This window comes from Equus caballus, chromosome 10, assembly GCF_041296265.1.
Source record: "Equus caballus isolate H_3958 breed thoroughbred chromosome 10, TB-T2T, whole genome shotgun sequence".
Lineage (NCBI taxonomy): Eukaryota > Metazoa > Chordata > Mammalia > Perissodactyla > Equidae > Equus > Equus caballus.
In genome coordinates, this window is record NC_091693.1 from 24,050,413 (window position 1) to 24,075,893 (window position 25,481).

The 25,481-nt window shown below is 46.9% G+C and overlaps 1 protein-coding gene across 3 annotated transcripts; it reads right to left on the bottom strand.

The window, feature by feature from the left end:
• Positions 1-2,829: 2,829 nt before the first annotated feature.
• LOC102148803 (leukocyte immunoglobulin-like receptor subfamily A member 6) lies at positions 2,830-22,963 on the bottom strand. 3 transcript variants are annotated; one of them, XM_070223309.1, is made up of 13 exons: positions 22,632-22,963; positions 20,349-20,401; positions 20,000-20,082; positions 19,717-19,767; positions 15,873-16,022; positions 12,655-13,091; positions 12,460-12,495; positions 11,975-12,259; positions 11,279-11,581; positions 10,180-10,488; positions 8,219-8,269; positions 7,934-8,066; positions 2,830-3,097 (listed from the first exon to the last, which is right to left on the bottom strand). In XM_070223309.1, exons 6-12 carry the CDS (start codon positions 12,701-12,703, stop codon positions 7,969-7,971), a joined length of 1,131 nt encoding a protein of 376 aa, XP_070079410.1. In that variant the 5' UTR covers positions 12,704-13,091; positions 15,873-16,022; positions 19,717-19,767; positions 20,000-20,082; positions 20,349-20,401; positions 22,632-22,963; the 3' UTR covers positions 2,830-3,097; positions 7,934-7,968. The 3 variants fall into 3 exon arrangements, with proteins under 3 accessions (XP_070079410.1, XP_070079411.1, XP_023506169.2); XM_070223310.1 differs by lacking the exons at positions 2,830-3,097; positions 15,873-16,022; positions 20,349-20,401 and having other exon boundaries at positions 6,481-8,066; positions 22,632-22,922; XM_023650401.2 differs by lacking the exons at positions 2,830-3,097; positions 15,873-16,022; positions 20,349-20,401 and having other exon boundaries at positions 6,481-8,066; positions 20,004-20,082; positions 22,632-22,917.
• Between the last annotated feature and the right edge of the window lie 2,518 nt (positions 22,964-25,481).

The window sequence follows — 25,481 nt, forward strand, 5'->3', positions numbered from 1 at the left end:
CCTTTGATTATGACCCTTACTTTCCCTTGGCCTTCCAGAAAATTCTTACATGTTTCTTTCTATGTCATAGTTAGCCATTTCCACTCCAGGTCACCCTTATCTGAGCTCTCTACTATCCCTGAGTGTATGCAGAAAGGCACAGGCAGGAAACCAGTGCCCATTTACTTTTCCACATCACTAAGTCAGTGCCTTCAGATGCCCAGCATGTGGTTTCCATCCTCAGAGAGCTGCTGATGTTAGTGCTGCAATTGTCCAACTCTACACACGTCAGTTCAATGGGTGTAGCCTGGAATTATCTGGAATTGTGATCTGTTCTAGGCAGTGACTAACTGTTGCTCAGCTCTGTTCTTCTTAAAATGGTGAGAGGATCTTCTAAGTTCAGAACTGAAACAAAGGGTGGCAGGGGAAAGAGGAAGCAGGATTGAAGCGAAGGTAAATAACTTTCATCTTATAGTCCAGAAGGCCAAGAAGCAGAGTGTTGCAGAAGGGCTAGGAGTCAAGTTAGTAGATACGCATTAAATCCATTGAATTTAGGTTTCCAAGCACATATTTTTATCACCTCCCCCTGGGTGACTGCTGATTTTATCTTGTATTTGGCTGACAGCTCTGTAGGTCTCGAATCATGTGGACGATATGCAACCTCAAGGATACCCATGTGTCTCTCCACATTTGGGTGTGAGGACCTTATCTGAAGAAATTTCAGCCCAAAACTGTGAAGACTCTAACAATCCCTGGGGAAAATTCCAAGCAACTGGGGGTGGGAGCCCATGAATCTATTTCCAAGAGTCTCACCCTCTGGAAGGAAAATTCCGGAAGGTATTCTGTAAACTATGAGAGATCCTAGTAGAGTCTTGCCCACATCACCTACTGCAGTGAGACTCAGTCATGCATCCCTATTTCAGGAATGTTTTCCTTCACTCTCCCCCACCCCTCTCCCTCATCCTTGTTTCCCAAATAAACTACCCACACTCGTGTCCTTGTCTTAGGTCTTGCTTTCAAACTAACTCACACTAATTCAAGGACTGGAAAACACCATGAGGTTTTTTTTTTCCAATAACATGATCCATTCTCTAACTGCACAAGATTCCTCACGTTAACTAATTCAGGACTTCTTCTTGGACTTTACTTGTTTATTCATCCATTCACCATTCACAAATCTTATCCCTCTTCATTTAAGAAATATGTAAGCTGGGGGCCGGCCCCGTGGCCAAGTGGTTAAGTTCGTGCACTCTGCTTTGGCGGACCAGGGTTTCGCCGGTTCAAATCCTGGGTGCGGACATGGTGTCACTCATCAGGCCATGCTGAGGTGGCATCCCATATGCCACAACTGGAAGGACCCACAACTAAAAAATAATACACAACTATGTACCAGGGGCCTTTGGGGAGAAAAAGGAAAAATAAAATCTTAAAAAAAAAAAAGAAATACGTAAGGCTGTCAACTCATGGCCATCCCAAGAAACAAAGAGATAACGTTGAGCAAGGCAGATATATTCTCTGCCCTCAGAAAGGTCTAGTGTCATAAGAAAAACTGAATAAATAAAATGATTACATGAATAAGTCTAAAATGGGAAGTAGTGTTAGTCCCACGGAGGAAAGGTGTCAAACAATAGGAAAGTGTAAGATAAAGACATGACCTATTCTATGGATTTGTAATTGAAGGTGGTGAGGGGAAGCTAAATTATTTAAATTGCAGATAAATGACAAGAACGAATGGGCATTATCTAAATTAAGTGATGTCGTGGGGAGGAAGAGGTAGGCCTTATGACTAACATGGGCAAAGGTCTTCAAAGGGTGAATCCTAACACATTAGAAGAAATAAAATTTCACAGGAGTGTTTAAGTCTAATTGATTCCTGAATGGGTTTCATTCGAGAATCAAGCCTTTGTGAGACACTCAAAACACTACTTAATTGGAATACATGGTTAACCTCCATTGTAACTTGGGGGCACGAGTATTCAGGAACTTATATGAGCCCATGTTTCATTTACAATTACATGGCCTGTGACATTGGGAAAGATGTTCCCAAGTCTAACTCCAAGTAGCATCTCCAGGGCGAGGTTCATGTTCTGATTAGGTTTAGTTAAGATTGATCAATTGGGGAGCCTGTTGATACATGGGGGATCCCAAAATGCCAGCAAGTGGAATATTTTCTATAATAGATCAACTTTACCATTGGTTGGGTCATTCTGAGCATGTGCTAAAATCTGGCTTTCTCTGCTCTGTGCATAACATCCTCATTTCCTTGCTTCAGACTATCAATTCAGAGGGACTGAGAAGAGATTTATCTCAGAACAGAATAAATCTTATGCCTGATCCCCAAGCATTGTTTAACTGCACTGGACCCAATGGACAATGAGCTAAACCCCAAAGTCCAGATTGATGATCTTACTCCCAATTTACAAGCGCGAGGGTACATTTAATCTTGTATTTGCTGTTATCCAGACTTCATTTCAAACTCCTTCGGTTGAAGGCTATTGGCCCCTGGACAATGAAATCCTCTGCTTTAAATCCATATTTCCTTATTTATGAGGTGCTCATTGCATCCCCAGTTACTGGTTGGGTTAACCAAATGATCAAGCAGATGTTACAATAGGACTAACTAAAACACAATAGGGGGAAGAGTTTGTTTTTGAGCTTTCCATGTTTTCAAAGGAAGGCACTCCAAGTTTTTAGATTGTATTTCGGGTGTAGAAGAGCAAGGGGGTTCAGTTTTCCATAAAAATACTTTTCATCAATTGATCTATTCTCTCCCTGTGTCATTTTCACACTCCACACATGCAGTGTTTCCAAAGCACTAAGTATCTCCAGGTTTTTAGAGGACAGATTGGCTCCTTTGATTTAGATTTTATTCTGTGCATATTAAAGGTTGTGGCTGTTTCATTAGATTTATTACCACCACAACCCCTCTGCATTCAGTCACCCAGGAGAAATGGGTGCCAAACCACCAGATGTCTGGAGCAGTATTTGGCAGGCCAGATATCAGGTCCATGTATCCAAAGGGTCAAATTCCTCCACCCTTAAGCACGTGACAGAGAAGCAATATTGCTGTTGTTCCCCTCTGCCGGGCGGGATCCAGAATTCCCCCAAGACACGGATCCTATGGAGAATGAAGAGGAGAAGGAGACTCAGGACCTATTATGCAGATGATATGGAGGGGGACAGGATGTTGGATGTGAGGAGCTCACTTCTCACTTGGTTAATCTCTGTCTCTGTCTCTGTCTCTGTCTCCCTCTCCCTCACCCCTTCCAGATACACACGTAGATGATGCATCTCCATTATGTATGTGCTTCTCTTGCTCCTCCTCTCAGCAGGAGTAGGGTCATCAAGACCTCTCTCTCCTTCTCCGCATCCTCTCTCATTACGTGATCCAGTTGTAGAATCCATTGGAAAACCTCAAGAATTCCTAAGCACTGCTCTGAGATCCTCATATCAGGTGTAGAGTTCCCTTGGAATCAGAGATTTTGTTCACGTTTTAAGGATTTAGTGTGCAGATTTCCCACTTCCCAGCATGGCTTCAAAGGAGGTGGGAGCAGCTATATTTGGCTTTGCTCCAGACACCCCCTCCAGTCTCTCCAGCTCTTTGCTTGACCACCTCTCCATGGCTCCTGACACGGGACAGGATTCTGGAGCTTCAGTAGTGTGGTCAGTCATCAGCTGTTATCTGAGAAGTCGCCACCACATTGGAAACATCAAAGTATCCCTTATGTTCAGATCTGAATTTGAAGTAATGAATGGTGCTATTGATCTTCAAATTTGCGAGTTCTCCACTTGAACCTGGCCCATTCCCTGTATACAGGATCGTCTGAGCTTCTCAGTGCACCTCCAAGTCTCTCCTTGCCAACTCACAGCTCTCATTATTTTCTCTTGTATCTCACTCACTGCGACCACATTAAAATATTTGCACTTCTCTTACCCTGTTCGTTATTGCAGCAATCTGATTCTTTGCATACACTGCTTCTTATGAAGCTTGTCTTCTCCATCTACTGGAAAACTCCTACTGATTTTCCAAGCCCTTGCTTAGGCATCGCTTCCTCCAGGAAGCCTTCTCTGAATAACCCCCCAGGCTTTGAGTTCTCTCCGGGGCTCCTGGGGTACTTCATGCTGCCTCTGACCTAGCACAGCAGGTTCTGCTTGATTGAGAAAAGCTCGAAAGCAGTAGAAAACATTCAGTACCCCTGCAGTGTCTCTCGTCTTAACCCCACAAAATACTACGAATAGGCCTTGAAGTATTTATTCCAGCAATGTTTTATTATGGTCTTTTCAATATTTCGCAAAACCTAAGGATATTGTCTGTTTTATCTCCCGTTTAGAAAGAGTTGCTGAACTTAGACGGGAAGAGAGAGAGTTTTACTTCTCCTTCAGGATATGTCTGGGTTTGAATTTACTCCCAGCCTGGAGAGAGGGAAACGTTGGAGATTTATATCTTTTTTATTTGAACAAAGGTTCATTATGTCATGTCATAGTTAAGGCATGATGATAATATTGATGCTGGTGATGATGACAACGATGGTGACAATATTGATGATGACGATGGTGGTAATGACGAAGATGGTGATAACATTAATGCTGATGGTGATGGTGATGATGATGCTGGTGATAATTTTGATGTTGTTGTGGTTGGTGGTGGTGGTGATAATGAAAATGCTGATTTTGATGGTGGTAATGGTGATAGCTAATATATTTTGAACAAAAGTCATATATGCCAGGATCTACTCCTTAAGTCAAGGATCAGCAAACTATGACCAATGGGCCAAATCTAGTCCCTTACCCACTTTTATAAATAAAATGTTATCAGAACGTAGTGACACGCATTCAGTTACATAGTCGCTATGGTTGCTTTTACACTAAGATGGCAGAGATGCATAGTTGCAACAGAGACCATATGGCCCACAAAGCCTAAACTGTTTACCATGTGGCCTGTTACAGAGAAAGGATGCCGACTCCTCTTCTTAGTAATTTTGATACTTCATCTTTTTGGAACTTTTCAGCGAATAAGGTTGGCACTCCTACCATCCCAGTGTTACAGGTGTTGAATGTGAGGCACTCATGATTTAAGTATCTTTTTCATAGTCCCACTCAGAGTAAGTAATGGAGCTTGGATTTAAAACAGAGCATCACATAAAGAAGATATGGTATATATATACAATGGAATACTACTCAGCCATAAAAAAGGACAAAGTTGTCCCATTCACAACAACATGGATAGACCTTGACGGTATTATGTTGAGTGAAATAAGCCAGACAGAGAAAGACAAACTCTGTATGACTCCACTCATAGGTGGTAGCTAACATATAGACAAAGAGAACTGATCGGTGGTTACCAGGGGAAAGGAGCACTAGGGGTGAAGTGGTACACCTACAACATGACTAATAATGATGTACAACTGTAATTTCACAAGGTTGTTAACTATCATAATCTTAATTAAAAAAAAAAACAGAGCATCACGTAAAAGGGTAGATCTTAATATTCTCACCAAAAAAACAAGAAAGAGAGAGAAGAAATAGTGGTAACTATCAGAGGTGATGGATATGTTAATTAGCTTAATTGTGGTTATTGTTTTCAGTGTATATGTATATCAAATCATCAAACTGTACACTTTAAGTAGACAGTCATGTGTTGCTTAATGACAGAAATATGTTCTGAGAAATGCATGGTTAGGCGATTTTGTTGTGTGAACATCGTAGAGTGCACTTACACAAACCTAGATGGTAGAGCCTACTACACACCTAGGTTCTATGGCACTAATCTTACGGGACTACCATCCTATATGTGGCTCGTTGCTGATCAAAACATCATTATGTGGCACTTGACACTATACAATTTTTAACAGTCAATTATGCCTCGATAACAAAAATAAATATTCTGAAATATTTCCAGTTGTTACCCTATTACAAACTATTTCACATTTTCAATTATTTTATTTTTCTGTGCATCATTTTTGTAGTTTCTTCTATCTTATGAATAATATTTCCTTCAGAGTTGTGTATACAACTTTCTAAGCTAATTATTCTAGTTTTTATAATTCGAGTTTTAGCTACATATTGTAGTTGGTTATTGTGCCTATTTTTTCTTTACAGCTCAGGCTTATTTACCAATTTAAAAATTTTGTATTTTGTTTATTAAAAATTATATTGTATTTTATTTATTATTAAAAATATTTAAAAATGTTGTATTTTATTTGTTAAACAGAGCAAATGGATAATTTTAACAAAGAAGTTTTAAAATAAAATAGAGCATCAGATGTGAAGTACGTGATCACCGTGTAAGACTGACCCTTCTTATGAGGGTTAAAGGTCAGAAGTCCAACCTATGCAAGTCCATCCTATGTGGTGTTAAGGGTCCGGGACACTGGATGCCTCTCTAGACCTGAACTTGGGTTGAGGTTTCAGACATTCTGCTATTTCCATGTGGTTTCCAGCAATAATTTCTATTGTGATAATACCCTACTTTACACCCTGAAGTTATGCTGAGACTTCTCTATAATTTATTGCATTTTTTATTGAGAAGACTAAAATGTACAGAAAGAGCATTAAGCAAAATTAACTACTAATAATAATCAAGATCAAACATAGGTATAACCAAAGGCAAGTCAAAAAGAACATGGCCAGCATTCCAGAATCTTCTTGAGTTTCCTTCATTATGTGTGTAGGTAACATCGTCGTGATTTTAAGTTAATCACTTCACCCCCTTTTCATAGTTTTTGCCTCTCTAAATCATTTGTGTTGCCTGTTTTTAGCAGTGCGATAATATTGCACACATTCTTTTTGGCTTCCTTCTTTCACTCACCATTATGTTTGCAGGATTGATCTGTATTTTTGTTTGTAGTACTAATTTATTCATTTTTAACTGCTGTTTAACATGCCATTGTATAAAAGTAAAACAAAAACATTATTCATTCTTCAACTGATGGAATTTTGTTGTTTACTGTTTTTGGCTAATGGGAAGAATGCTCCTCTCCCGTGTCCAGAGCCTATATTCTTGGGCACGTGAGCACAGATTTCCCTAGGGAGCCTCCTTAGGTGTGAGACTGCTTGGTCATAGGTGTGCATCTCTTCATCAGATAATTCTAGACTATTCCCCAAATTGGCTGAAGCAAGTTGTATACATCTCAGCAGTCTGTGAGATTCTACTCGCTCTGTCCCCTCTCCAACAATTGATTTGAGATTAAAACAAACAAACAACAAACTTGCATCTACCACCTTGGAATTCACAGTCTCACTTAATTGGTGCCACAGCCCTGAAGGAGCCACCATCACTACCAGTGACACAGGAAGGCAACAGAGGCTCACAGATGGGCTGTTACTTGCAGGAGGTCGCACAAGAGATTGCTGATTCCAGGTGTGGATGCTGTGGGAGCAGCCCCCAGGGAAACATCTGGTGAAGAGAGAGGAGCCTACAGAATCCAGACGGGGTGTTGGGGTGTCATTCTGGGCTTGTACCTTCCCGGCTGGACATAAATTGTAGCCCATTCAATCAGTTACTCAACCACATTAGCTGAGTCTCTGCACTCAGAGCTGGAGGCACAGAGACTCAGCAAGTCATATAAGGGAACATGGATGCTATAAAGAAGACATCTGTGATACACAATGGCGGAACAGAGCATGAGACACAGTGGAGTTATGGACACAAACTCTTCCTGTAGGCGTGGTGTTGTGTCTTCAAGGTCGGGGAATAAGAGAAGCCAGACACTGAGGAGACAGCATGGTGAGGGGCAAGACTCATGGTGGAGCAGACTTCTCAGAGGAGCATTCCCAGCCTCCATCATTGCCAGTTGCCAACAATACTGCTTCGTTGCCTTTAGGTCCTCACACAGGGTTCACTGTCTCGTACCTTCAGCTCTCCAGAACCTTCTTTGTCATCACAACCTTGCATCATTTTGTCCTAAGGTTCTACAAACCCCGAAGAGTGTGCACAGCTCCATCCTCAGTTTACCTCTTGCTTTTGCCTGGGGACCTTCTCTGACAGTGTCACGCCTCAAATAGCAACAGCCCCAACACCACCAGGATCAATCCAGACAGACCCAAGCGGATGAGATTCTCCACTGTGTAATCTGGGAGTTGGGGGCCTGGGGACAATGGGAGAAAGAAGTCAAGGAAGACGGGGCAGGTCACACTCCACACAGCCGCCAGAGTGAAGGTTTAGATCCCACTCTTATTGAACCAATTATGTACCCTGTCTGCACCCTGCTCCCCAAGCTGAACAGGTTAGGTTACTTACCACTCGTGGGGTCTTGGGTCTGCACTGAGGGGGTGACAGGAATAGGAGCCCCTGAGAATCAGGAAAGCAGAGAGGGTGAGGAGCTGAAAGCCTCTCAGCAGCATTCCCCCGAGATCTGCATCATTAAATCTCCCTACTCAAGTCAGCATTTTCCTGTGCTCTCACAATGACCCCTTCTGCACATGTAGGTGAGGTGACAACCCTATTGTATCTGATTTCTTCAGATTTAGAATTAGTTTTGGGGTCTTGATAACCCTAAAAGTGTTTGTGCACACCCCATGCCACAAGCTGAGAGGGAACAAGTTTGAAACTCTTGAAGTTTCTTTCTTTCTTGCTGTCTTCTCAGTCTGGAGCAATAGCCCAAGCTAAGCTTAGTCTCCTGGAAAGGAGAGTCCTGAGTTAATCCTCAGCTGAGAATCCTGGATCCATGGATGAGAGGTTCGGGCCCAGGGGCTCCTGAGGGTCGGGAACACAAAGGAGTGGAGGCCTGGGGCTGCCAGTCTTTGCCCAGCCTCGGCCAGTTCACCCCCACTCCTGTGTCTGCATTAAGAACCTTCAACTGGTTTTCTTTTGCTACTTCATTCATTCATTCATTCATTCTTTCATTTTCCAAATATTTATGGACTATCTAGATACACATACAATATGTAGATATAGATTTATGCGCAATTGGATGCTATATACATGTATTATATATGATATATATTCATGTAAAATATGTGTATACATTACATAATGTATTTATACTATGTATATTATATATATTTTACTTATTAGCTATATTTATATCTAAATATATAGACATATAGATAGAAAACATATGTATGTATTTAGAGAGAGAATGTATGTGTATATACACATATACACATAAACATGCATGTGCATGTGTGCACGCACAGGCACACATGTGTGTTGGTAAAGATGATAAAGGATAATTATCCAACCTCTACTTTCAAAGAATATATTATCTGGTAGGGGATACCAATTATTAAGCAGCAAAAAGTATAACAGATAAGTTAGATCTATAAGTGGAAAAATGTATAGTACCGTTAGGATTGGTTAAAACACCTTGAAAAATTATAGTAAGTGATAAAAGGATAGGACCTATTTGAATAGGATCACCAGCTACGATTTTATTTGGAGGAGGATCTTAAATCAAAACCTGAACGGTGAAAAGGAGCAAGGCATGTGAAGAGAGATTGCCAATATTCATCACATAGTAAATGTCTGTGTCCTTTGCCTAGACTATCCTATTGTAAAAGTTTAACCAAGACATAAGGAGTAATTCTTTCCACATATCCCTGCGCATTAGGTTGGTACAAGTATATTCATCACAGGATGGTTTGAAATAGCAAAAGTCTGGAAATAAACAAAATGCCAAATTACAGGACATTGGATAAATACATGCTGATACTTTCAATCAAGGGAATACTATACAGCCATTAAAAAGTCTAAAATGAATTTGTATATGCTGATAGCAGATGATTCTTTAGAATGCAATAGTCCATTTTTTTAAAATAGAAGAGTTCAGAACTGTTTATAAGGTGTTGACGGAAGATATGTTTATAGGATTTTCCTGAATATTTGGGGAAAAGATAGAAGAATATGGTCAGTGGTTGACTTTAAGGGAGGGGGCTGTGGGATGGGCAAATGGTAACAGAGACTGAAAGGTGATGTACTCTTTCTGTACAATATTTGTGGACAGTTTCAGGTTTGTACCACATCAATGCATCGCCATTAAAGAAGAGGAAGAATAAAGACCACTTCGGATTTTTCGGCAATGGTGCACTCCACATGTGGGAATAGGAGCCCAGCAGGAGGTGTTGGGGCCTGGACTTGGAGGACGGCAGAGGTGGGAAAGACATGGTGCACAGGAGAAAGTCATATGCTGTGGGATTATCCAGACAGCATGACAGATGGGATGAGATGGAGAAGGAAGAAGGCCATGGACAGCTCCTCACCTGTGACCACGAGCTCCAAGGGGTCACTGGGATGTGACAACAGGAAGGGAGTGCTGTTGAGTGACCCGTAGCACCTATAAGTCCCCCCGTGGTCCAGGGTCACAGGGTTCATGAGAAAGCTTGCCTGAAACTTCCCATCTTGGTACTGAGACCTGAGGTACAGTGGGGGACAGGTTTTCCCTTTCTTGGACAGATAGAACGTGTCAAACAACCTCCTGGTCTGACACCGCAGTGTCATGTTCTCTCCTGGGGCCACGGTGGGGCCTGGGTGGGCTGACAGAGTGGGAGCTTCTTCGTGAGGAAACAAGTCTAGGAGAGAGAAGTCCATGGTGTTAGGGGAAAACTCCATCTTTGTCCCCCGGTCCTTTGACCTGAACTGTGATTCCTCTCAAGCCCTCAACTCAAGGGCTTTCATTCTCCTACTGTTCCCATTTGTCCTAAGATCTTCAGATTCCTCATCCCATGCCATCCTTGTGTCTCATTGATTGTGCTCACCACCCTCCATTCCCAAGAAGACCCCAAGATGCCACTCTGAGACCCAGGAAAAACAGAAGTGTGGGATGGGGTGAGGCTCCTCGCCTGCCACCAGGATGTCCAGGGGGTCACTGGGGGCTGACCACTCCGAGGAGAGATTGTGTCTCCCATAGCATCTGTACCGGCCCCCGTGGGAGCTGCTTACTTGGCCCAGGGGGAAGTCGGCCTGAGGGAGCCCAGCCTGGGGCCACTGGCCACGGGCCTGGGGGAGGTCATGTCCCCACTCCTTGAAGAGAGCGAATCTGTCATAGCCGACATCAGAGCAACACTGGAGGGTCAATTTCTCTCCAGGGCCCACCACAGGACCTGGCAGACCTGAGAGGAACGGTTTCCTAGACACACCTGGGAGAAAAGGTGTTCATGATTTCCAAGAGGGTCAGGCTCCCCGACACATGTCCCTCTCCCCTGGGCCTCCGGACTTCTGACGCTTCTGTGTCTCTGGCTCCCAGAGTCCTGACTTCTCTCATCCCAACTTCATCCTACCTGATGATCCACCTGAGACAAGGCTCCTCTCTATCTGTCTGGAGACCCAGGGTGTTCAGGGGCAATGCTGTGAATTTCTCACCTGAGATCAGGAGTTCCAGGATGTCGCTGGAGGAAGACCACACATAGGGAGAAGTCGAGAAATAACCGTAGCACCTGTACGCCCACCTGTGACCTGGGCTCACAGGGCCCACAGTGGAGAGGACCTGGGACCACCCGTCAGCTTGGCGCTGTGAGTTCAGGCGTCCAGGGTTGTGTTCTCCTCTTTCGTCACACAGAATGAACCTGTCAAATCCCTGCTGTGAGCCACACTGGAGGGTCACGCTGTCTCCTGAGGTCACCACAGGGCTCGGCAGGGCTGAGAGGGTGGGTCTGTTGAACATTCCTGGGAGAGAACGAGGCAGAGGTGGTACAGGGGAGAGGGCACTTGAGGACATCATGCCAAGAGAGGCATGGTCTCACTTAAATGATGAAACTAAAATAGTCAGATTCGTAGAAGCAAATGGTGGTTGCCAGGGGCTGGGAGGAGGGCGACATGAGAAGTTCAAGGGGTACAGAGTTTCAGTTTTGCAAGACGATTACGTTCTAGAGATCTGCTATACAACGTTGTGCCGGTAGCTAACCATACTATATTGTGCACTTAAAAATTTACCAAGAGGGTCAATCTCACGTTAAATGTTCTTACTATAATAAAAAAGCGGGGCAAGGGGACCAGCAGCCCCAGATAGTCAACAAGGCTGGGCTGTAGAAGGGAGGTCCTTCCCAAGGCACGGCTCACCTGTGACCACCAAGTCCAGAGTCTCGCTGGGAACCGACCAGCTTTTTCTGCTGCGATACGAGCAGTGGTAGCTCCCAGCAAGGTGGTCGGTCATGTGCAAGATGGAGAACTTGACCTTGTCACCGGGTCCCAGTGGAAACTCACTTCTCGAGGGCTCCCTGACCCCCTCTTGGTACAGGTAGTACTGCCTGGCTTTCTGAGATCCCTGACACCAGATGCTCACGGGCCTCCCGTGAGTGACGACAGAGCTGGGCTCCGCCCAGATGATGGGTTTGAGCAGAGTCTCTAGAGGAGAGACAGAGGTCACAGTCCATGTATTCTCTGTGCCTCAGTTTCCCCTAACTCTCAGCCCTTGGGTCCCTCACACATGTGCCCCATTGATCAGTTTAGAATTCCTCTTCTCAACCCTCCAGATGCCCGGGTGCAGGGGCTCACATTGTCCCCAAGGTGGAGGCAGATCCTGGGACACCTGGGGATGGACTCACCTGCATGCATTTGAGTCCTGTGGCCCAGACACAGCCCTGAAAGAGATCTCGGTGAGAGGCCACTGAATCCTGAGCACATCCCCACCTGCCCTGAGCCTCCCAAGTTCATGGGGTCTTCCAAGAGATGACAGCTTGGTAGTGAGAGGGCACCCCCCTCCCACACGGGTGTTTATCCCTCTCTTCCCCAAAACTCACCGAGACAGAGAAGGGCTGTAGAGGTGATGGTCATGATGCTGCCTCCCATTGGACAAGGCTGGGCAGATGGACAAAGACACAGAACCTGGCAGAACAGACAGACCCACAGGATGTGGGCAGTTCGAGGCTTTCCCACCAGCTGGCTTGCAGGAAGGGGAACAGTTTCTGCTCGTGGCTCCAGAGGGCGCCTGCTTCCCTGTGGACAACTGAGACCCAATCCAAGGTGTCACCTGGACCCCAAGCTTGTGCCGACCAGGCGTGACCGCCTTCCTGGAGAGAGAGGGTGGGGACCCAGTTTGCAATCCTGAGTTGTCCTCATTGTCCACCTACGAGCTGGGTGTGCCTGAGGGAACATCACGCCCCTTCTCAGGACTTCCATATATGGGGATTTCTTTCCTTCCTTCAAACGTCTGCTGTTCCCGGTCCTGAATGGCCATCTGTGAATCAGAGTGATATAGTCACACTCCTGGCAGAGGTCAGATTACCAAAAGACAGACTTTCGGTGACTAATTTCATCATTAGTTACCTATTCGAAATAGAGAAATACAAGGAAATATGAAAATGTGTAACAGGAGGGAAATATGAGCTGTATGTTACAAAACATAAAAACCTAGTACCCATCTGTATAGGGGTCACCTTAAAAACTGACCATGTGTTCAATGTCCCTAATCATCAGGAACATGCAAATCAAAACCACAATAAGATACCACTCACATCTATTAGGATGGCTATTACTTAACAAAAAAAAAAAAGAGAGAGAAGAAGTGTTGACGAGGATGTGGAAAAACTGGAACCCTTGTACACTGTTGGTGGGAATGCAAAATTGTTCAGCTCCTGTGGAAAACAGCATGGAGCTCCCTCCAAGTATTCGAAATAGAACTACCATGTAATCCAGCATCCTGTTCCTGGATAGTGATCCCAAAGGACTGAATCAGGATCCCAGAGGGAAATTAGCACTCCTGTGTTCCTTCACTGTAACTTCATTTACCAAACAACCTAAATGCCCAACAACAGAGGGATGGATAAAGAAAACGTGGTGTATACACACACACACGCGTATACACACAATGGAATATTAATCAGCCTCAAGAAAAGGGAAATCCTGCCATTTGTGACAACATGGATGAACCTGGAGGATATTATGCTAAGTGAAATAAGCCCAACACAGAAGGACGAATACTGCAGGATTCCACTTTTAGAAGTATCTAAAACAGTCAAAGTCACAGATGCAGAGAGTAGAATGGTGGTAGGCAGAGGCTGAGAGGAGAGGGCAATGGAGATCAATTGTGCAATGGGCATAAAGTTTCAGTTACGCAAGATGAGTAAGTTCTAGGGAACCGCTGTACAACACTGTGCCTACAGCTAACAAGACTGTACTGCACACGTAAGACTTTGTTAGGAGGGCGGATCTCATGTGAAGTGCACTCAGCACAATAAATTTTTTAAAAAGAACTGACTGTGGTGTCAGACGTCCAGTCGAGATGGACAATCGAGCCCATGTTCAGAGCTCCCCCCTTAGCTCCAAACACAGAGAAGTTCTGGATAAGATGCTTGCAAAGGACGTGGCCATGGTCAGAGAAAGAGAGAGAAATGAAAGTGCCAGAAGTGGATGAGAAATGCCCAGTGGTGATCAACAGCTAAAGCCGGGTGGCCGATGCTGTTCTGGGACCAGCTAAGGGTCGTCTGCACTGAGACGATGCGTACGTGCAGTAGGAATATCTTCCAGAGCAGAGAAAGGGCACTGTGGCTGCCTGTGAGTCTGAAGTCTGTTCATGCTGGGGAATGGAATAGCTCATCCTCAGATGTGGAGCCGTGTCCAAAATTGAGCTCCTTTCTTCTGATTGGGGAGAAAACTTGAGTCCAAAAAACAAGCCATCATTTTCTTGCTGATAAAAATAAGACCAGAGGCAGGCCCCATGGCCAAGTGGTTAAGTTTGTACCTCCGCTTCGGCAGACTAGGGTTTCACTGGTTCAAATCCTGGGCGTGGACATGGCACTGCTCATCAGGCCGTGTTGAGATGTCGTCCCACATGCCACAACTAGAAGAACCCACAACTAAAAATACTCAACTATGTACTTGTGGGATTTGGGGAGGGAAAAAAAAACAGAAAAAAAAAAGAATAGTGGCAATGGTTGTTAGCTCAGGTGCCAATATTTAAAAAAATAAAAAAGTAATAATAAAAAATAAATTAAATAAAGAGTAGACACTCAAGTATAATGTGTTATACGTAAACATATATTACAAAAAAGTTTACTTACATGAAAGGGTTAATTTATCCAATATAGTAAATTAGAAAAGAAAAATAATGGGCAAAAACCTATTACCTATTAAAATGATGGACAAAAAATATATGAACAGATAAATAAAACGTGGTGTATCCATACTGCGGAATGATATTTGGCAACAAAAGAGAATGAAGTACTGATACATGTTATAGCATAGAAGAACCCTGAAAACTTGATACTAAGCGATAGGAGCCAGTAACACAAGACCACTTGCTGTGTGGTTCCATTTACACGAAATGTCAAGAATATGCAAATCCGGGGCCAGCGGGGTGGCGCAGCAGTTAAGTTCGCGCCTTCCGCTTTCCCAGCCTGGGGTCGGCCAGTTCGGATCCTGGGTGTGGACATGGCATCGCTCATCAAGCCATGCTGTGGCAGGCATCCCACGCATAAAGTAGAGGAAGATGGGCATGGATGTTAGCTCAGGGCCAGTCTTCCTCAGCAAAAAGAGGAGGATTGGCAGCGGATGTTAGCTCAGAGCTGATCTTCCTCAAAAAAAAGAAAAAAAAGAATATGCAAATCCATACAGACAGAAAGATTAGTAGTTACCTAAGACTGGGGTAAAGGGGAAAGTAGTAAAAAGACTGCCAATGGCTATGGGGTTTCCTTTAGAGTATTGAAAATGTCCTACAATTGACTGTGGCGATAGCTACACAATTCTGCGAATATATTAAAAAGAAAAAAACAATTGAATTGCACACATTAAAGAGGGTGAATTGTATAGTATGTGAGTTATGCCTCAATAAAACTGTTACCAAAAGCAAAATCTGAAGCAAATAAAAATATATCAACTGCAAATTCGTATCAAGTACGTGCAGATGATGTTCACTCATGTAAACAGATGCTCAGCTCATTCATAACAAGAGAACTTCAGGTGAAAGGTGCACTGAGAAATCGTTTCTTTTCTATCAGGTTGCGACATTTCCAACACTTGCCCACGAATACTCCCGGAAGGACGTAGGGAAGCAGTCACTCTTCCTCCATGTGGCTGACAGGACTGAAAAATGGCACGACACCTGTTTCATAAAATCCACTAGATTGTGTTGTCCGTAAAACTCTGGCACAGCAATCTTCTCTCTAGGAATCTGTCTTGGAGACATATGATGACAACTGGAGTGACATTTGTACAATATGCGTCATCAAAACCTCATTTGTAAAAAGCAAAGCAAGGAAACTATTTTGAAGCATCTGGGGGACCAAACAGGCATAAACACAGTGCAGAGGATGTGTGTGAGCTGCTGTGCCGTGACTTCCACAATGTGTGGTGTGTGAGCTGGATGACAGCCCCACAAAGATCCCACATCCTAACCTCCAGAGTCTGTGAATAATTTGCTAACTTGGCAAAAGAGACTTGCCAGATGTGGCTGAATTAAGGACCTTGAGATGGAGAGATGACCTTGGATCCTCCAGGTGAGCCCTAATGTAATCACCAGGCTCCTTGAAAGTGGAAGGGGGAGGCAGGAGGGGAGGGGCAGAGAAGAGGAGTGATGATGGAAACGGGGTCAGTGAGGAGCAGCCTGAGAACTTTGCCCCCTTTGTTGGCTTTGAAGATGGAGAAAGGGCCCTGAGCTGAGGAATGTGGGTGAATTGTAGACACTGGGAAAGGCAAGGGGATGGATTCACCCCCGGAGCCTCCGGAAAACAGCCCAGCCCTGCAGACACCTGGGATTTAGCCCAATGGGACCCGTGTCAGACTTCTAAGTTATAGACTGTAGGATCACGAATGTGTTGTTTTCAACACTGTTTGTGGTAATTTGTTACAGGAGCAACAGAAAACTGGAAAGATGGAAAGCAAGATGCAGAACAATATATAGAATGTGTTACTTGTTTCTAAGAAAGTAGCTAAATAAGATCATGTATATGTTTATTTATTTTTCACATTTTTTTCATTCTGAAAACCAGAAACTAACAAAAACAGTTACTTCCAATATGTGAAGGCACAGGGAGAAGGGAATATGATGAAGTGGATCATCTCTGAAGGTGCCATTTTATGTAGTTTTAACTTCTGAAACCTGTAACTATTCTACTTATTCCAAAACACATAATTAAATTACAAAAGATGGGAAAAACACACCCTAACATGAATATAAAGGAATAAAAACAAAGATAAGCTTATATCCAATTCACAACAGAGTCACAGGGTAAAGAGAAAAAAGTCACCATGTTAATTTATTAGGAATTGGGGTTTGAAATATAAGTGATACAAGAATAACACAAAAAGCTAATAAACTCTGTGGTGTTAACTAGGGTTGGAAATGTCTATGTGAATTCACACTTTGCATCCTCCCTGAATATTAAGCGGTCCATAAAGAACAAAATCCCAGTAGCCTTGAGTTCACATAACCACCAGATCTTGTTTTCTAATATTGTTCCCCACCAAAAGGAACCCAAGAACTCCTGGAGAGAAGTTGGATTCCTGGTCCAGCGCAGGAGGAACACAAGAAGAGCCTGGGAACCCATTTTAATCCAGACAGCAAGACAGAGCTCAAATCATCAGTGGATTCATCTCAAAAAGCACAGCAGGAAGCTGGAAGAGCCTTCGATGGCCATGTTTGGGAAGCTGGATGCCAAAAATTACAGTGAGGACGCTCCCTACTCTGAGTGGGATGCAGGGGGTCCTTGCAGGCAGCTCTCGTGCTGAAAGATCCCCTGTCACTCACTGAGAGAGACTGACACAGAGTCAGATGAGCAGAGAGGCACAGGTCCTGAGAGAAGCCTTGAGTCAAAGCAAAGTGACCCTCCCCTCACCTGTCACTTGTCTGTGCTGAGAAAAGGGAAGTGGACATGGGAGAACCATCCTGCTCAGCCCTGCCTCACAGGGAATGTTCAGTGAGAGTGGGGAAACTCATCCTTTATCCTGCATCCCGGCCACACTGGGCTCCAAGCACTGGGTACAACCCGCTCCCCTCAGCACTGCCTCAAAGACAAAGCCCGTCCTCCAGACTCTGGGGCCGAATGTGTGCCAGGCTGGGCTTCAGGATGCTCCTGGTCAGAGGTTTTGGTTGAAATGTCAGGGGGTGAGGTCAGAGTTTGTAAGGAATGGTCTGCACCTGAGTCAGTTTCCAGAAGCTTGGGGGCCTCCTGAGACCAAGAGTGTCGGACTCCAAGTGTATGAAATTCCTTCCTCTGCTGTAACAAATTAATACAAATGGGGAGGCTTACGCCAACACAGATTCATCATCTTATAGCTCTGGGTGTCAGAAGTCTGAAATGGGTCTCATGGGGCTAAAGGCAAGGGGTCTGCAGGGCTGCGTTCCTCCCTGGAGACTTGAGGGGAGAATCTGTTCCCATGACTTTTCCACCTTCTTAGAGGCACCTGCATGCTTGACGTGTGGCCCCTTCCTCATCTTCAAACCCAGCACTGGCCAGCTGAGTCCTTCTCACGTTGCATCACTCTGACACTGATTATTCCGCTTCTTTCTTCCATATTTAAGGAGACTTGTGATTATGTTGGCTATTGTGAATAATGCCGCTGTGGACACGAATATATGAATATCTGCTTAAGGCCCTGCTTTCATTTCTTTGCCTTCATACCCAGAAGTGGAATTGCTGGACCACACGGTAACTCTATTTAATTTTTGAGCAAGTGTCACACCATTTTCCACAGTGGTTGCACCATCTTGCATCTCCACCAACAGTGCACAACGGCTTGATTTCTCCACATCTTTGCAACTCTGATTACTTCCCTTTTTTTTAATTTTTAATCACAGCCACCATAACAAGTATGTGGTGACATCTCACTGTGGTTTTGACTCTCATTCCTTCCCTGGACTTTTGATCCAAGACAGTGGGGACACAAGGAGACGATGATCAAGAAGGGCAGAGCCCACTCCAGGAAGAGGAGAAATGGGATGTGTGGAGGTCCAGGGCAGGTGCAGTGTGGGGCCTCCCTGGGTAAGGCAGGTGACAGATGTCAGTGAGAGCTAGGGCCTTATGGGACAATTTCCTGGTTCCCAGTGGGCAACTGGGAATGTGGGGCTCCAGGAGGAGGAGGGCATGGGAAATTCCAACATGGAGAATTCTGCTCAGATGTGGAAGGGAAGCCCCAGATGCTGACATCACCAAAGGGCAAGGAGAAAACACTGAGCAAATGAGCTTCATGGAGCCTCTGAAATGGGCAGGAAAAGGAGGAAAAGGAAGAGGGAGGCAGAGGCTGGAGGGAACCGGGATCCTGTCTTGGAGGGAAGGGAGACCCAGGAAGGAGTGAGGCAGAGGCTGTGATCATGAGTGTTGGATGCAGAGGCAAACCCTCCAAGACTGGAGACTGGAGACTGGTAAACCTAGGAGGAGCTGGGATACACCAACGCTGCACCCCATGCACCTCTGACCACAGGGACTGAGTCCCCTGGGGCAGCCTGCCTGGGGCACACCATGGAACTCCCAGCCCACAGTGGGCGCTGGGTCTCCTTGGGCTCCAGTGTCAGCCTCAGAGCCTTGGGGATGTCCATCCCTGGGGCCCTGGGGTCTAATCTCTCTGGTGGTCACCCTCTTGTCTCCATCCCTGTGGTCCATGTTGGGATCTGCGCTGACTGTGCCAAGCTTTTGCCAGAATCACCACCAGGATCAGCAGGACCACACCTGCCAGGCCCATGCGGACACAGTTTACCACCGTGTAATTCTGGGAGGTGGGCACTGGAAGCAGAAGGATGGGGCGATCACTGACAAGTGGACAAGACCCAGCCCAGCCCAGGACCACTGGGACAGGAGCTCCTTCCCTACTTGACACCAGGACCTGTCCCTACCCAGCACTTCCCCTGGGCACATTCCCAGATGACCTACCTGTCTGGGAGCCCACTTCTGTGGTCAGGGGGCTGATTTCAACGGGGGTTCCTAGGAGTCAGAAAAGGCTGTGAATGTCTGGGGCAGCCTCTCCCTCTTCTCAGGCTGACTTCGCATCCTGAGCCCTCCCGAGACTCTCCCTTCATTGGGATTATCCAGGCCCCGCCTCCCCTGGTCCCTTCCGCCCCTCCTCCACCCCAGGATCCCTGGGTCCACACCCCCCAGGTCCCACAAACAGTCAACAAGAGGACCCGAGAGCTGGGTACAACTTATAAATTCAGACCTGCCTTTGATCAACCCCGCTCAGGGATGCAGGGGCACCTCCCCACTCCTGGTTCTCATGCCCCGAAGGCGACAGGGCTTCTGCTGTAGGAAGGTGCAAGGAGATTTCATTGTCCAGTGAGCATCCACCCTGCCCAGTGCAAAAAGCAGGACCCCTGCCCCCTCAGTGCAGGCGCCAGAGGCTGGGGCCCCTGGCTTGAATACTGCCCTCATGTGCTCCCAGCCCTGAGCTGGCTGTCCTGGCTCTGGGTGAGGGACTGGGACTTGCAGGGTCCCTGAGCTCCAGACAGGAGAGTGGAGCTGCTTCTGCTCTTCCCACCTCACCCCAGCGCCTTTGTCCCCTGGTTCACCTGTGCTCTCCCATTCTCTCCACTCACAGCTTCAGAGACCAGCATCTGAGCATCTAGGGAGAGGATGTGGGAATGGGATGAAGTCAGCATGGCCCCTTTGTTTCCACCCCTAAGAGGAAGGATGATTCTGCTCACTCTTCCCTTGGCCACCCTACTCCTTCATAATATCTGAGGTTCCCTGGGGCCTGGATGATTGAGTGAAACAGACTCTGGGAGCTTATGAGCTGGGGCAGGGTCTGTGCTGGGATCCCCAGTTCCGGTGGGTCCCTGGGAGCCGACCTCTCATGAGGGTGGTGATTGTATGAACTCCAGGATCTGGAGGTCCTGCTAAGATCTCAGTGGGCAGGCACATGGGGAAGTACCTCCCTCTGTGGTCAGAGCCATGAGCCTCACAGACACTGATAAAGCCAAGAGAGGACCAGGACCATTATGTATGTGGGGGCAGAGAGGCGGAGGATGGGGGAGGGTCCAGAGAGGCCTCATGCTGGGCTGTCCTCCTCCTGGAAGTTTCCACGCAAATAGCACAGGGAGAGGATGAGATAGGACTCCACTCACACAGATGGACAAACTGAGGTCCAGACAGTGGGGCCACTAAACCCCTGTCACACTGACAGGAAGACAGAGAGGGTGGGGACTCAGGCCAGTTGCTGTCAGGACCACTTCCCCACGCTGAGGCAACATCCCCTTAAAGGATGAATGATACATGATCTGCATCCCCTTAAGGATTCATGCAAAATATATTTATATCATTGTGGACTTTAGAGTCTATAATATTTTAAAACCATACCTACATATCTATATCAATGTATAGTTATGGACTTGAGACACACATACACACACGCACTTCCCCTCGATGCTGTCTTCTCTCTCTCTCACTGTCACTCTCTCTGGGTCTCACCCATGAAGACCCCTTCCTCGAAGGGTCCACACATTCTGTCTGTCCCAGGACAGACTTGATGCACTGAGCTGGGAGGATGTAGGGGGCAGTGATCAGAGAATGTCATCCTCACCCTGCTAAAACCCAGGCCCAGCTGCAATCAGGGCAGGGCTGAGGGACCGCCCACAGCCCACTCCCCAGCAGAGCCCCTAGTAGTGCACACCCCAGGTGAGGTCTGTAAGTCCCCAGCTGCGGAGGGGACTGAGTGTTGGGGGCTGAGTTCTCCAGGGCTCCTGTGGACAGGGCAGGAGAAGGGCTGAAGCTGAGCTGCTCGGTCTGTCCGCTCAGCCTGGACCCTCACCTGGCCACCCAGCAGTGTCCACCCACCTGGCCTCTTTCTCTTCACCTATCAAGTATAGATGATGCCCTCCACAATCCCCAGAAGGAGGACAGGAAGACAAGGGGGCACAGGGACAGCACTGTCTCTGCTTCCACTCACCTGAGGGGCTGGACACCCCTCTCTACATCAGCACAAAGCGGCTGGTCCCTGGTCCATGGATAAACAGGTTGGATGGGACCCACTTCACCCGGCTATAGGGTCAGAGTTCTGGAGTCTGACCCCACCTAGCAGGGCCTCTGTGCACCCTACATTTCCCTCAGGTCAATGGGGGCGTCAAAGGGTCAGGCTAAACCAGGTGGGTACCCCTAGGCCTGGATGTTGGGGTCCACCCCTGGACACTGTGCATCTGAGCCAGGGGATGTCTGAGTCACAACAGAATAAAGAGAAAAGGGAGAGAAGGCAGTCATCTTTAAATTGGGAATGCCCCTCTCCTTTCCTCCCATCTTCCCTCCCTGAGGATGGCAAAATTCTTCTCTGGACCCTGAGTCCAAGATGTCACAGAGACTGACCACACACAGAGGCAGGGACAGCCTCATCCCAAAGGTTCCCCAAAGCACCATCCAGCCCAGGCCCCCCTGGACCATGTGACTTGCCCAGTGGAAAGTGGACCACACCACAGGGGACACTTTGCCTGGGGCCCCCGTAGATTTTGATCCAGTGGAAAAGGTGATTTAACACCATCCTGAGAGGAAAGACACATTTCCTTGAAAGGAGTTTCTCCAACATCCAATCTTTGCAAGTCCACTCCCCACCCAGCCCAGCAGGGGATACCCACCCCAGTGCTGAGGCTGAGCGTCCAGGCCATTGTGGTGTCCAGATGGGGCCAGGGCTCCAGGGACCTGAACCAGGTGTGAGGGCAGAGGGACATGTGTGCAGAGGGTAGAGAGAGAGCCAGAGGGCTTGGGGTTAGCAGGAGGGCAGGGGAGCCCGTGGACAGAGGACACAGCTGAGGACAGGGTCTAGGGACCTGGGAGCAAACCTGAAGGCAGAGCAGAGACATCCTCACCTGTCATGACCAGCTCCAGGAACTCACTGCGCTGAGACCAGGTGGGCCTTTCATGGTAGTAGCAGCAATAATGCCTAGCAGTGTCGTCACTCACTCTGGTGATGGGGAATCTGGCCTCTGTCTCATGTGGACCAAGTTGAGACATGATATTCTCACCCCTATAGTCAGAGCTACCCTCCTTCTCCAGGGGGAATGACAGCGCCAACAGGTCCAGGCACACGATGGCCACAGGTCACCCTCAGGAAATCACACAGCCTGGCTCAGCAGAGATGGCATGTCTGGGGAGGGCCCCTGGAGGGGTGAGAGATGAGAGCAGGATCTCAGGGTCCATTATGAGGAAATAGACTTTCCCTCCCTGTGAGGGACAGGAGGGAAATGATGCAGAGGTTGCTGTTGCCTCTGCAACACCTGCACTCTACATCCTCATAAATCAGAGCATCACTGTTTAGCTGGGCACAGGGCCTCATGAAACAATAGACAACACTTCGTAACCCCAAGATCTGTGCTGTACAGCTGTGTAACCAAGTCTGTGCCAATGAGATGGAAGGAAACTTTTCTGTGAGATTCTCAGGAAGGCAGCTTAAAGGGTGGCAATTTTAAGCCTGAGGTGCCCTTTTCTCTTTGTGACCTTTCTTTGAAATCCAGTCTGCAAACATATGCAATGGCTGGAGCTCTAGCAGCTGTCTTGCATCAAGTGGTGACCTTAGTGCTGGTGAACTAAAATTGTGGAGCAGATGGAGAGAGCCTGCATCCCTGGAGACATGATGGGGCTGCCACATGAACTCTGGCCAAACTCCGCAGAGACCACATTTCTGTGAGAGAGAAATAAACTGCCAATATGCACTTTATTGTACAGAGCAGTTGGAGTGATGAGCAAGGCTTGATGGCAGACAGACCCATGATAAGTGCCCTCCAGTATAAGGAGAGCACATAACAAGGAAGCCCTACCTCACTGGAGAGTCAGGGGACTTCTCTTGGGAACAGATGTCTGAGCTGAGATCTGGGAGACGAGTAGGAAATACCTCAGCTGAGCAGAGAAGGGGAGGCTGGGCTGTTGGAGGGGGAGAACTCAGCCTGTGAGAAGGTCCTGAGTGGAAGGTGACTGTGGCTGTTTGAGAAACTGAAAGAAAACACGTGCCTGATGATAAGAGAGCGAGAGCAGGGCGGGATGTGTCTAGAGACAGACGGGATCAGAGGAAATGCTTGATAAGGGATCTGACGTGACCTGAATTCAACTATTGAAGGGCTGAAGCTTGGAGGTAACATCATCAGGTTTGTGTTTTCTAAACCCACCTGCAGGGAGAGAATGGACAGGCAGAGCTCGCATGAAGAGATGTGGGCAGCATCCCCTGGAGGCCCCAGTAGCTGGTGTTGAGGTGAGAGATGATGGAGCCTCAGACTGGGGAGACAGTGCCCAGCAGGAGATGTGGGAGACGGGAGAACATGCAGAGGTGAAATCCACAGGATTCTCCGATGGAGTCAATATGGGGGAGAGTTGGGGGCAATCAAGGATGATGATGTGTTATGTGTTCTGAACAAGACTGAGGAGGGATAATCATCTGGCGTAACTTCCCTCCCAGAACCAAGGAGACTCCCATCCAGAGCTGCCCTTGGGGTGCAGGGGGATTAGGAATCTTGTAGAAATGACTCACCCTCCTGCATGAGGATTACCTGGCCTGGGCAGAGCACTGGAAGAAAAGCCCCAGTGAGAAAAATGTCCACCGCCTTGTTTCCTTAAACCAGGGGTGATTAAGGACAATATGATGCAGAGAAAGACTTAGCTACCAGTAATCTCCAAACCATCCTTAAGCAACATCAACTCCCAGTACAAGAGCTCCCTCACCCTATAGCCAGTCCCAGACAAGTTCCTAGGTGACCTCCCAGCCAGACACTCCCTCTGGCCTTTCTCTTGTCTAACTTGTCCCCATCCCAATGTCTGTGACATGTAAGAGGCCCTGGTCCCTCGGTGGTCACCTTAGGCCCAGATGATGCAGAGCGGGCAGGACCTGCAGGGGTGACTCTCCTCCCCAGGGGCCCAGGAGATCCTGGATTACAGGCTGGACTGAGGCGGGGCCTGGACCCCCACCCAGAGTCTCCAGCCCTCTCCCTCCCTGGAGTCCTCCCACAGCTTTCCAGACTCACCTTGGCCCAGGAGGATGGGGAGACTGGGGGACATGGCCAGCCTCTCACCGTCTGCTCTGTCCTTGTCCTGGGGCTGTGAGGGCTGGAAGTGTGCAGGACTGGCTCTCAGAGGTCACATTATGGGCTCGCGTCTGTGGTCTCAGAGGAAGGGAGGTGGTTGGTTCCCAGGCACGAGTCTAGCTTCCTCTGTGTGGGTCCAGAGAGGCCTTGGTTCCCAGAAGGCATTTCTGGTGAGAGATCTCATAACCAGGCTGAACCCATGTCCAGAGGAGACCCACATAGTATTAAGTCATCAGGGACAGTTACATATAGATATATAGATAGCTACATAGACACATAGATACATAGAAAGATAACTAGATAGATAAATAGATACACAGATAGATACATAAATAGGCTTATAGATACATAGATAGATACATAGATAAATAGACAGATGAGTGTAATATACACTTGGGGAAACTTTCTGGCTTGGCTTGGGGTGCTGACAGGCTGACTGCTCTTAAACCACACATTTCCTCATGCAATTTGGATACTTAGGTATCCCAAATGCAAGGGGGAACCATAAAATTCTCCTGGCAACTTCATGGTATTACATCCAGGAGGTATGTGGCACACTGGAAGAACAGTCAGTCAGGGCTTCCTCATACTCTCGAGGGCAGGTGGCACCCTGGGCAGGTCCGATGCTCTTGCCTCTGTGCCCCTCTG